This window comes from Sus scrofa, chromosome 2, assembly GCF_000003025.6.
Source record: "Sus scrofa isolate TJ Tabasco breed Duroc chromosome 2, Sscrofa11.1, whole genome shotgun sequence".
NCBI lineage: Eukaryota > Metazoa > Chordata > Mammalia > Artiodactyla > Suidae > Sus > Sus scrofa.
Genome location: NC_010444.4, coordinates 150327281 through 150340323, shown reverse-complemented (window position 1 = coordinate 150340323; position 13043 = coordinate 150327281). Strand labels below are relative to the sequence as shown.

The 13043-nt window shown below is 49.3% G+C and overlaps 1 protein-coding gene across 21 annotated transcripts in view; it reads right to left on the bottom strand.

Annotated features, from left to right (window-relative positions):
• The window catches only part of ABLIM3 (actin binding LIM protein family member 3), a 163030-nt gene that overhangs the window by 82891 nt on the left and 67096 nt on the right, over positions 1–13043 (bottom strand). For all 21 annotated transcript variants that reach the window (XM_021084998.1, XM_021084989.1, XM_021085003.1 and 18 more), the window contains one exon: positions 7246–7383. In XM_021084998.1, coding sequence (XP_020940657.1) covers positions 7246–7383 — 138 coding nt within the window. The remainder of the gene's footprint in view (positions 1–7245; positions 7384–13043) is intronic.

Here is a 13043-nt window from a genome sequence, read left to right as displayed (position 1 = left end):
CACTCTGTGGGCCAAAAAGTCTACCAATGAAAAGAAAGACGATATAGTCTCATAACGGAGCAGAGCATGACAAGTCAGGACGGCTTCGGCAAAACACAGAACGGATCCGCGCTGTAAATACAACGTCTAGAAGAGGCGCGGCCCACAGCCGGACGGTGCTCCGGTGGAAACGTGCTTCGAGGGTTACTGGACTTTTCTCCATGTTCCGAATCTGTCACTCGATGCTCCTCGACTTTGCAAAAGGGACCTCGCCTCTCTGGAGCTCAGGTGCCTCACTTGTAAGAGAAGGGGGCTCTGGGGTAGCTGAAGACACACCCAGATCCAAGAGCCTAGGATTCTGTCATATAATTCTGTTGCCTGTCAACTTTTCAAATGAGACGGTTTAATGGAATTTCAAAATCAAAGTGTTCTAGAAGGGCCCTGAGAGCGACCTCAGCACCTTAACATTGAAATGTGAACGCTCGCTCTGCACAGGAAATGCAGGAAGTGTCTAAGCGCAGTGTAAACTGGAAGGAAAGACTCTCCCAGGTACCCACTGCCGAGTCCTCGACCCAGAACAGGACGAGCACCTGGGAAGCCTGTTCCCGTCTCCCTCCGAGCCGCCTTCCCACCTTGTCCCCAGTCGTGAGCCGATCACCCTCCTGCTTTTCTTCCCAGCTTTGCCACCTTCGAGGTGTCCAGCAACAACGTGTTGCTTGGCTCTGCCTGTGTTTGGATGTCGTATTGGTGCCATCACGTCACATGTCCTCTCCAGTATAATCTACGGCTCCATCCTGAGTGTCAGTTACGTTCCTGAGACCCACCACGTCGATGCATGTAACCGATGTGACTGCACTTCGCCGTCACGGCTGTGCTGCATCCTGTCGTCTATGTCACAGTCGATCCACTCCACTGCTGAAGGCCATCTGAGCTGCTGGTGGCTTTTCTTTCCTTTATGGAAACTAGGCTTGGAACATTCTCGAGTTTACGATGTGGCGCCTCAGCGTTTTCCAAAAAGCAGTTCTCACTGATCTGTACTGTCACAGACACTGGTGACACCCCACTTCTTGTATTTAGTTAACATGGTGGAGGTGAGATGGCATCTCATTGTGATTTTAAATTTTGTTTCCTCAGGAGTTCCCACTGCAGATCAGCGGGTTAAGGACCTGATGCTGTCTTTGTGAGGATGTGGGTTCAAATCCTGGGCTCACTCCTTGGGTTAAGGACCCAGCGTGGCTGCAAGTTGTAGCATAGGTTGCAGATGTGGCTTAGATTCGATCCCTGGCTCAGGAACTTCTGTATGCTGCAGGTGCAGCCATAAGAAAAAAAAATTATTTCCTTGATTATTAATGAGACTGAGCAGATTATATGTTTACGGGCCACTTATGTTTTTAGGTTTCTCCACATGGAGCACATTTCGGTATTTCGTTCCTTTCTCTTGCCAAATGATATTCCACTATGTGGCTATACCACACTGTACTTATTCATTTACTGGGTGATGGATATTTGTTTCAAATTTTTGACTTTATGAAAAATACTGCTGTGAACATTTGTACACAACTTGCTGCATGAACATATGTCTTCATTTCTCTTGGGCATGTGTTTGGAGTGGGATTTGCGTTTGCGGAGGTCAAATGGTAACTCTACGTTTGCCCCTAGAGGAGCTGCAAGACTGTTTTCCAAAGAGCTGCGCAGTTTCCACCCCACCAGCAACGTGTGAGGGTTCCAGGTCCTTCACAGCCCTGCCAGCACTTGTAGTATCTTTTTGGATCACAGCCCCCGGAGCGGGTGTGAAGCAGATCTCACTGTGGCCGTATTTACATTTCATTGATGACTGAGGATGTTGAGCATTTGCTCATGTGCTTATTGAGCACATATAACTTCTCCGGAGAAATGTCTATTCATAATCTTTGCTCATCTTGAAATTGGGTTATTTATCTTTTTCTAATTAAGTTGTAGGGCTTCTTTATATAGTCTAGCTACAAGTTCTTCATCAAAGGTATGATTTGCAAATTTTATCTCCCATTATGCATGTTGACTTTTCACATTCTTTTTTCCTTTTTTCTTTTTTCTTCTTTACAGCCACACCTGTGGCAGACAGATTTCCCAGGCTACAGGTTGAACTGGAGTTGCAGCTGCTGGCCTATGCCACAGCCACAGCGATGCCGGATCTGAGCCAGGTCTGTGGCCTACACTGCAGCTTGCAGCAATGCCAGGTTCTTAACCCACTGAGTGAGGCCATGGATTGAAATCGCATCCTCATGGATACTACATGGGGCTCTTAACCCAGTGAACTACACTGGGAACTCCTCCATATGCATTTTACAATCAGTGTGTCAACTTCTGCAAAGAAGTCAGTGGAGATTTTATAGGAGTTACATTTGCCATGAACCGAATAGTCCCTTCCCCCATATTCATAAGCTGGAGCCCCAAGCCCTAATGTGATAGAATCAGGCTTAGATGAGGTCGTAAGGATGGGACCGTCATTATGGGATTAGTGCCCTTATTAGAAAAGACACCAGCAAGCTTGCTCATTCTCACTGTCGCCCTCGCTCGCTCTCTGCTATGTGAAGACACAGAGAGCAGGCAGCCGTCTGCCAGCCAGGAATTGAGTGCTCCAGAACCCAACGATGCTGGCACCTTGATCCTGGACGTCCAGCCTCTAGACCTGTGAGAAAATACATTACCGCTGTTTAAGCCACGCCCTCCGAGTTATGACGTCATGGCAGCCTGAGCTAAGACAGCATCCAGTTTGTAGATGGATCTGAACAACATTGCCTTCATAACCACATTAAGATTTCTGATCCATGAACATGGTATATTTTTTCATTTACTTAGATCTTTACTATTGTGTAGTTTTATTTTTCATTTTATTTTGATGTTATTATAAACAAACTCTTCGCAGTCTTATCTTCAGATTGCTCATTGCAAATGTATAGAAATGCAACTGATTTTGGTATATTGATCTTATATCTTGAAACCTGTTGAAGTTGTTAGTTTTAAGTTTTTTGGTGCATTTCTTAGAATTTGTCATGTCATGTACAAAGAGTCTTACATCTTTTTAAATCTGGGTGCCTTTGATTTCATGGACCTAGCATGGACCTGCAGGGCCATGTCAACTAGAAGTGGGAAGAGCAGACACTGTTCTCCGATGTTTGATCTCACATTTAGACAGTCTTTTACCATTAAGGATGATCTTAGCTGTTGAGTTTGCCTTTGTTCTTCAAAGACAGGTCTGCTGAATACATAACCCTAAATTTACAGTTACTTCTCTGAGTACATAAAGTTATTATTCTACCGCTTTCAGATCTCCTTGTTGCTACTAAAACTTCAGCTGTTGGCTCATTTGCCTTTCATATGTAGATGATCTATTGCTTCTCTCTGGCTGCTTTTAAGATTTTTTGGGGGGTGGTTTTGGTGAGCTGAAATTTCGCTGTGACATGCAGAGGTAGATTTTTTTTATATTTTTCCACTGGGATTTATTTAGTTTCCTAAATTCAAGGATTTGTGTCTTTCAACAATTCCACACAATTCACAGGTGTTATCTCTTCAAATATTGTCCTCCTACTCATGTTCCTTTTTATATCTCTCTAGAATTCTGATTAGATATACGTCAAAGCTTCTCACTATATTCTCCACTTGCAAACTTCTTTTATTTTTCACCCCTTCCTTATATTTCTGGGCTACACATATATACTTCTCTCTTTGCTAAATCTTACAGTTTATTAATTCTCTCTTTAGGAAGATTTGATCCATCCATCAAGATTTGTTTCTTTTTCAAATTTGCTGTTATTTATTACAGTGTGTTCTTTGCTCATTTTCTTCTGGCTTCTCTTGTTTAAATGTATTGCATGTAGTTATTACATAACAACAGAAAATTCCAATTGGAAGTCTTTGAGGTTCCGATTCTACTATTCTACTCTCCGTTTGCTTTTTTTTCCTTTTTACAGCCACACCTGCAGCATATGGAAGTTCTTGGACTAGGGGTGGAACCCTTGCTGCAGCTGGGGCCTACGCCACAGTCATGGCAACAGCAAATCTGAGCAACATCTGCCATCTATGCTGCAGCTTGTGGCAATGCTAGACGCTTAACCCACCGAGCAACGGCAGGGATCGCACACGCATCCTCCAAGAGACTCCGTTGGGTCCTTAAGCCATTGAGCCCCAATGGGAACTCCCTGACGGGTGTGTTTTTGCCTGAGTTACTCATTTTACTAATAATGTTGTCTGTAGGAATTCTCTGAGGTCTGCAATAAAGCTGAGTTCTTCCAAAGAGGATTATCATTTGCCAAGTGTGGGGCCACTTTTTTTCAAATTCCATTTTACGTTTTTCAGAGCCTGAAAAGAGAGTGCGAATCCATGTAAAGGATGGGTTATGGATAAACATTTTGATACGTGTTTCACTCTCTTCTAAGCAGTGCCAAAGTCGGTGCAGGCAAGTTTCTGTGCTCTTTCCTTCTCCAGGTTTCTTCTTACCTGTCCATACACGTGGAAAATAAGCTTAAAGATTTTTTTTTTTTTTTTTTTGCTTTTGCTTTTTTAGGGCTGTACCAGAGGCATATGGAAGTTCCCAGGCCAGGGGTTGAACTGGAGCTGTAGCTGCCCACCTACACCACAGCCACAGCTACGCCAGATCCGAGCTGAATCTTCGACCCACACCACAGCTCACGGCCACGCCAGATCCGAGCTGAATTTTCGACCCACACCACAGCCACGCCAGATCCTTACCTCACCAAGCAAGGCCAGGGATTGAACCTGCATCTTCATGGATACCAGTTAGGTTCATTACCACTGCGCCACGATGGGAACTCCCAAGAATAAGCTTTTTGCAGGGAGAAATCCCAGCTTTGCGCTGAGGTCTCCTGTTAGAAGCCTACTTTGGTCAGGGTCTAGGCTTTGATGCCTCTTTTCCAGGGTCCACACAGCTGTCAAATAAACGCTCAAGGTTTTCAAGGTTTAGCAGAAACCACGAGGCTTAAATCCAGCATTTGTTCACACTAGGATTTCTGCTTTTAGTTTTCACCTCTGCAGATTCCTTCCTTTCATATCAGCACAGCAGTGCACTTTAAAAGCCTTGTAAAAGAAATTCATAGAGATTTTAGATTTTTCAAATGAGAAGGCTATTTAGGGTAACGAATGTCTATATTGGTTACTGCTGGAAACAAAAATCCTCTCTAAGCGAACTGCCACTGAAAATATTCAGAAAAATAAGAGTCAAAGTTCTTAAAATCTCCTTTAAAAGAATTTCTATGACCTTCCTGTGGCAGACTGTCAAAATGGCCCAATTCTTCCTTTCTCTGTATCACACCCTTGAATCCGATGCTGCAGATCCTCTCACAAAAGGCAAGGTTTATCTCTCCACCCTCTTGACTCTGCGGTGGTCGTCTGACTTGCTGTGGCAAAGGGGACATCAACAAGCAAACACAAGCTGCGGCTTGCAAAGGTCTCGCCACGGACACCTGCTCCCTGGCTGCACGGGACCCTGAGACCATCATGAGGCCAAGCCGCGGCCCCGGAGGATGAGAAGCCATATGGAGGCACTCAGGTCAGCGGCCTGCCAAACACTGCCGGCTGACCACATCATCACCAAGAGGCACGCAGAGAGGAGAGCGCCAGCAGCGATGGGAAGCGCTGCCCAGCCAAGCCGGAGAACCGTGAGCCGAACACAAGATGGTTCTCAACTGTTCAATGTTGGCTTAAAGCAAAAGGTAAAAAAAAAAAAAAAAAAAAAAAAAAAAAAAAAAATCCAATCTCCTAAGAATACAACGGCGGAGTCACAGCTCAAACCTACGTATCCTTTTCTGGTCATTCCTCTTCATTCTGTCTCAACCTGGGCGGATGTACAACGGCCAGTCCCCAGGGTGTTCTCGCGGGTCAATGTGCACGAGAGGTCCTGACAACTCTTAGCGTAAAAGGCCAGCTGCGCAATGAAAACACACGCGTAAACCCAGGAGGGAAGACGGCCCTGGGACTGACTTGCTCGGTGCAGAGCCCAGTCAGATCTCGAGGAAAGAAATCTGGGGCCTCCCGCCATGGCAGAGGGATTCGATCGGATACACGAGGCTGAGGGTGGAACACGTACTAAATAAAAAGATCTGGGGGTTTCAAGCGGCCTTCGATTCAGCAGACATCGATGGCGCGAACTGGCTCTTCGGGAAGTTAATTCCGCATCGGTCACGTTAAAGACACGTGGTCCTTGCTGTATTTGGCAGACCTTGAGAGCTGCGGTCTGTCCTGGGCATTATGCTTTAGGAATGATAGTGACGAACCAGAAAGGAGCAGGAAGACGACCCCGGGGCGGTGACACGAGCTGGCACCACTTCAGATGGTACCCCGGTTTAAGGACCTGCCATAAACTGGGTACGGGACAGACCTGGCTACAAGTGCCTGAAGGGCAGCCACAGGGAAAAGCATCCCAACAGCTCATCAACCCTCACGAGGACAAACCCAGAACCAACATGTGGAAGTTACAGGTTTGGGGTCATTTTTCAAACCCACAGGACAGGATGGGTTTAGCGTGGCTACATCAGGACGGCTGCTCTGTGGAACAGGAAGCCTGGATGAAAAGTTCAAGAAGTGGAGCCTGGAGTGGCTTCAGTCAGGGACACTGGGGGAGGGAGTGTCCCCCTGCCCTCCCCCCGGAGTGCTCGCCAGGCCCCTTCAGCCGAGTCCGAGTCCCTCTTGCTCCTAGTGAGCCTGCTTCTTTGGGGATGCTTGGCTCGGCTGAGTCGAGGGTTCTCTAAATTAGCCATCTAAATGGCTGTCACCCTCAGGGGTGACCCAACGCCCATCCGCTCCCAAGTGACAAACCTTACTGATTAAGATGTACCCTCTCTCTTGTTAAACCTAAACTTTGACAACTGTTAGACTCAGCTCCAAACTATGACAAATTTTAACCACCACAGCTTGCTCTTTCATTGGCTCTCAAACTGACTTCTGGGCACAAGCCAGGAGCCTTCTCAGACATGTGACGTGGCCCGCCGGACTGCCTTTTTCTACCTGGGTCAGCGCGTCCACTCCAGGGTCACCGGGCCTCCTTCTGCCCCCACCTCCCCGGACCCCAACTCAGTGCTCACTCTGCCTCCTTCTTCACGCCACAGCGCTTAAGGGAGAATTCTCGTAACCAGCCCAAGGAGGGTCTCTGTCGGCCCTTAGAGGTATCTGTCGTGACCGCCTGTGTTTGTTCTGCCTCTGCCCCACGGCCTGACCTGGGGTGAGCATGTGGCCAGGAACCTGAGAAGGGTGTTGGGAACTGGAGCCTCCTACCTTGACAGGTGAAGCATCGGATGTGGAAGTGGTTGTTGTGGACACGAACCACCTCCCCTTTGCAGGTGTCTCCGCATCGGTAGCACTGGATGACACTGGAGCCGCCCCGGGGAGCGTAAGGGTTCTGCTGGTAAGGAACTGTAGAAAGAGACCAAGAGATGAGGGCCTCATGCTTTCACGTCTGCCGCAAGACCTTACAATCGTAACTGGCAGAAAGAGCAAAACGGGTGGGACTGATGAGCCAAGCACCCTCAATGCATCATCAGGCTGAATATGCCAAGCCAAGCCATCATTCGCAAGTGAGCGGCATTAAGAGATGCGTCCGCAAATGCCCTGAGGGATGCAGAGACTCGTGAGTGAGCGTCGCCTGTTCTGGCAGTAACAGGGGCCAAAGTCATGAAGGAGGAAAAATAAAAAAGAAGAGCATTTCACGGTAAACGATCCAGAGATCGGACTTCTTGGGAGATCTCTGGACCAATACCAGGTCCCAAACCAAGGGAGTCTGGGTCTCGCCACTGACTTGCGGGTCTCAGGGAAATGGGTGCTGTGTCTCCAGCCTTTTTGTTGAGCAAGCTGTAGCTCCTCTCTCCAGAGAGAGCACAGTTTTCACACCTCTAGAGGGAGAGGGGTCAATGGTGGCCAGCTTTCTATGAAAGAGGCATGAAAGCAGGTGCCCTGGACGGAGGTCGCTGAGGTGACACATCTGCGGCTGCCTCTACACAGCACGCTGAGAAAATACCAAACCTGCATCATTAAGAAAAAGGGGCTGGCAGAGATCAGGACGGGCTCAAGTCGCTGCGGGCAGCCGTGCTGTGGTCAGCCATGGCCCCAGACGAGCCTTTTGGGGCTACTGATGGATCACGCGCTGAGACCATCTCATGGCGACTTTGCTGCAGTTCTTTCCCTGAAATACACATTGCTTGGCATTCCAAAGTTTGGCCACTTCGTATTTAATAACAGTAGGCACTGGCCCAGAACATAAAATTTCAGGATTGCAAGGGATATTAACAGCTGTCGGGTCCAACCTCATTCTGTACCAACTGCTGAGCGGACTCTGCCAGTGAGAAACCCAATCTTCTCCCCCGGAGGGAGCCCCTGGGGGTCCTGGGGAGGGAATCGCCCGCTTCCTCAACTCTCACCCAAGGCTGAAGCGATGGTCCACAGGCTCCCGCTCCTACCCCATTAGGAGAAGGCACACTCTGCTCCTAGCTATAAAGATGACCCCTCGACTGGGGCGGGGGAAATAGAGTCTATCATTTAGACATGCAGACTTACTGGCTGAACTTGGAAGAAGCCATAGAAACGTGAACTGCAAGGAACCTAGAGCTCACCTACTTCAAGGGTTCTTGACCTTGTGTGGTAGTTATTATGTCTGTTCACTGAAACTTGAGCCTTTGATTCTTGGCACATAAGGATGGCACGTGGTGTCTTGCTTGGTGACGAAACGTGAATGGACATTGTGTGTCACTTCCAACTGGAAGCCACAAGAGCCAGGATGGGATCTGCCATCCTGCCTTTCCCATAACCCAGTACCCAGTGATTCCCCCCGACGGTGTGCAGGGCATCAGCTTGGATCCCGGGCTGTGGAGCCCCAGGGCAGAGATCTCAGCTAACCCAGGATGAACGTCTATCAGGAGCACAGAGGAACGGCCGTTGCCCGTATCCTCCAGCACGTCCTGACGGATACGCCTGGGATCGAACACTTTTCTCCAATGACATACACGATGTGGTGTTAGGTACATTATCCTACAGCTTTCGTCGGATTCTCAAAGATGATCCCCGTCAATGATGGCGTCCTCTCCCCTCCTTTTACAGACACACAACAGGAAAGCAGGACTTCAATTACCTCTCGCACCTTAAATCCTAAGTGCACTGTTGGGCCAACAGCTGGCTGCTTGGCCCCGAAGTTGCTGCTGCTCCCGCCTCTGCTGTCTGCGGTGGGAGACTAACATTTCTCAGACGGTCTTCCTCGCAAGGGCTTCCTGTCCCTTAGGTAACTAACTCCTTTTGTTTCTATCTTAAATTTCAGACAAGCGTTGAATGAGTTAGCCAGTTAACGAAACCACGAACTCAGGCAATGGGTGAATACGTGTCAAGCACTTTGAAAAGTGCGGGAAGAGCGCGCCACGAATGTACCCAGTGCTACCCTCGAATCGCACCCCACGCATCCTCCCCAGAGCTCGAGCAGCCCTTCCCCGCGCCCAGAATGGCCACGGACGTTCTCTCTAGTCCCATCTCTTGTTCTGATTCCCGCTCCACGTCCCCTGGAAAAGATTCCGCTTTCCCGTCTCCCTCCCCATTTGGGAGAAAAATGTAGATTCTGCTCCTCGAGCAGTGTCATGACCTCCTGCTGCGGAGGGTACGTGAGCTCTGGGTCCAAACACAAACGAAGAACCAACCGTCTAATCACCAACGATGAGGGCTCTCGCCAGCATCCCAGAGGCCCTCCAGAATCCCTGCACCCACTTTCGTCTGCCTCTTCTAACGCATCCTGCCTCACGGCCCAAGAGCCAGCCTCCAGGATCGATGCCATTTTTTCATGCGTTGATGTTTCTGGGGAGCTGGTCTTCGGTCAGAACTCAATCTTGGACTCATTCAGGTGAAAAGGCAGAGACTCAGAGTGAGGCGACGGGTGGGAACATGGGCCTTCTGGGCAGAGTTACCCACGGGCTTCCAGCCTCACTACCGCTTCCTGCAGGAGGAGGCGCTGCGCAGGTGATGCTGACGTGACCTGAGTCCAGGAATGTCTGTTGTTTAGAAACAGCCCCAAACAGAAATGCGTGCGCCACTGGTGTGAGTTCTTCCCGATCGCTGTCATCCGCTGGGATTACAAAAGGGCAGCCGTGTGGCGTGGTTTGAGCTCACAGACGGGAGGATCTTTCCTTCCAAGAGCCACTCGCGGGTCACCGGAGGCGCTCCTGAGATGCGCAGCTCCACACCTGCCCCTGCCCGGCCACCGCCTCACTTCCGGTACGATGCTGTATTCTTCCTAAGTCAGCAACTTACTCTAGCCTCATTCTGTGTGGGGTTCTTTGGGGAGGGGGGCATCACTTCTTCCCTTCAATCTATCATAGCCTCTGCAGCTCTACAATTTTATTGTTAATTTTCTGCTGGTTATTATTTCCATTCATTTCTGTCTCAGAAAGCACTAAAGTTCAGTCATGCGATCTGTGACATTCATCTTACAGGCAAACATCTTTTGAATTCCAAATGGACTTACACATCAAGTGTTGGAACTGCCTCACCTTCACAGCAGTGTGTGAGAGCCACCGGCCTCCACGTGAGCCACAACCTGAGCCACGAGCCTCAAAGGACATTAGCCCTTCTCACTGGTGAAATAACCCACGGGGTTACCAAGTCGAGACGTTTGGACTCTCTGGCTTCTGTCTGATGTGATTTGGCCGATAGAGACCGAGGAGAGACAGGTGCAGTGACTAGTCCTTACGTGGTGAGGTCCGATAGAATTTTCTGAGATACGGAGAGGGTCTGTATCCACACTAACCAGTGGACAAACCACCACCCAAACGCGGCTACTGGGTTCTCGAAATGTGGCAAGTGTGACTGAGGTACTGCATTTTTAACTGTACTTAATCTTAATTACTATAAATTGACACAGAAATAGCACATATGACTAACGGCTGCCATCCTGGACACGACAGCCTGATGGTTTCACAAACAGAACACCAGGCACTGAGAATGGGGGACAAGAAATGAAACTTGGGTTGCATCCTATTTTTATTTACTGTTATCCTAAACAACGCGTACAAGTTAATTTGGGAGTTAATTAGGATAAGTTATTCCTTGTATTTAAAAAAATCATTTGCAGTAAGAACCAGTCACACACACAGTCACGCATCCTGAATTTGGACTGGAAACAAAAGGTTCTGAGCAGTGAAATAAATACTGATTTTTTTTTAAGGCACAATTTTTCAGGTACTGTAAGAGAATAATCTTAATTTTTCCAAGAAAAAAAAAGAAAGAAAATCAGTTGGCAATGGCTTTCAGCATAAGTTTTTAAGACAGAAAATCAGATGAGCCAAGCCTGTGAGATTAAAAATGAAGGAACTGAGACACTGAGCGCTCTTCAATACGCTTTAGCAAATCCTTAGTGTTCTGTGAGAAGACAGATCTTAGTTCCATGACTAACTTTGCAAGAAAACTCTTCCCCAAATGCTACCAAGGTCATTAAAAAATTGCTGGAGCAAAACAGCGCGCTGGAAAGGGAGGGGCGGGCCCCTGGGACGCGGAGAGGCGCTCGGAGCTGAACGCAGCCCAAAGCAAAGCGGCATCGGCGCCTCCTCCCGGCGCCCCCTCTCCCCCCACCCCGTCCCTCATCTCGCAGGGCTGGGGGTACCCTGGGTTCCAGTCCCCTCTCCCCGGTCACCAAGTTTTAAAATCTCTGGCACATCCTGCAACTTCTCTGGTCTCAGCTCCCTTCTTAGTCTCTGAGGACACTGGGCAGAACGATTCATCAAACTGCCTCCAAGGCACAGCTGCTTCGCTCCGTGCGTCCATCTGTCATTTCTGTGCCTCTGTCTTTCCCTCCAGCCTTCTCTTCTCCATCAGCTGGTCCTGCTTCTAAACTAGACCGCACTCTATGTGATGGGATTTATTCGTCTCTCTTAAAAGCCAATAGTGGCACGATTTCTTTCTCATCGACGCCACAACCCCCGGTTACACCCTTTGCTGATGTGGGGCCTGCGGGAGCGTCTCCCCCCGCCCCCCGCCCCCAAGGGTCACTTGGCCGCTTGGCCTTACAGACGAAAATGTTCCCACGGCCTAAGGGACTATGTATGTTTAAAACAGTCTTTAAAAGTAGAAGCACCTATGCCATGCTGGGGCATAATTAAAAGAGTGACAAAGCTGACACGGAGACAGTGTCACAACTGTGAATAATTGGCTGGAAGTGTAATACAAACAGAGCAGCTCCTGGCTGAACACTGAAACATCAAGCAGAGAATCAACCAGACCAGCACTGAGCTCGCAAGAGCCCAGGGCCCAGGAACGCCCCAGGGGCAGCAGCGTCGCGCTGGCTTCCAAAGCACCCTCGCTGAGCTCACGGGTCCCCGCGAGGGCCTGGAGGGGGCTCGAGTGAGGGTCCAGCCCCGCCTGTAAGGTTGGGGTGCCGTCTGGTCATCGGGATCAGGGCCCTCAGGTTTGCCGTTGGTGGTGAACCCGAATGCGTGGCAATGGTCCTGTCCCCCGAGGCAAGACCACAGGGACGGGGACCCTGCGCTGGAAGGGTGCGAAGAGGCTCACAGCACAGAGGTTAAGGGTGTGGACGTTGTTTGTGCCCCTGCCCTGCCAGTCGCTCGCTGGCGGCGTGACTTTGGCCAGATGGCCTGGTACCGGTCTCGGTCTGCTCATTTTAAGCGTGGGAGTGATCCGGTGACTTGGGAGCATGAAACTACCTACATGACAGAGAAGGATGTTCTACTGCCGGACCTGAAACTTGGGCTCCCTAAGGATAAGCAACAGCATTAAAGGCTCTTCCAAGCTAGGCACCCCCAGCCTCCTACTCGATGCAGGAATTCCTTCCAAGTCACTTCCCCCGCCAGCCCGTCCACTTTGCTTGGACACTGTCGAATCCGTTTTTGGGCCAGTCCACCTTGGGTGAAGGTTTTCGAGTTCTCCCTCCCTGCTGACTGCTAAGAAGAAAGCCCTGGACTGTAGCCCTTTCCACCTTGAGCAGCCTTTCTCCTCCCCCACCTCTGAGCTCTGTTTTTGGGTTTCTCTGAGCTGCAGAGGTGGGTGGCTGACATGCTTTTGATAAATCCTGCAGAGGAATGTGTGAGTTG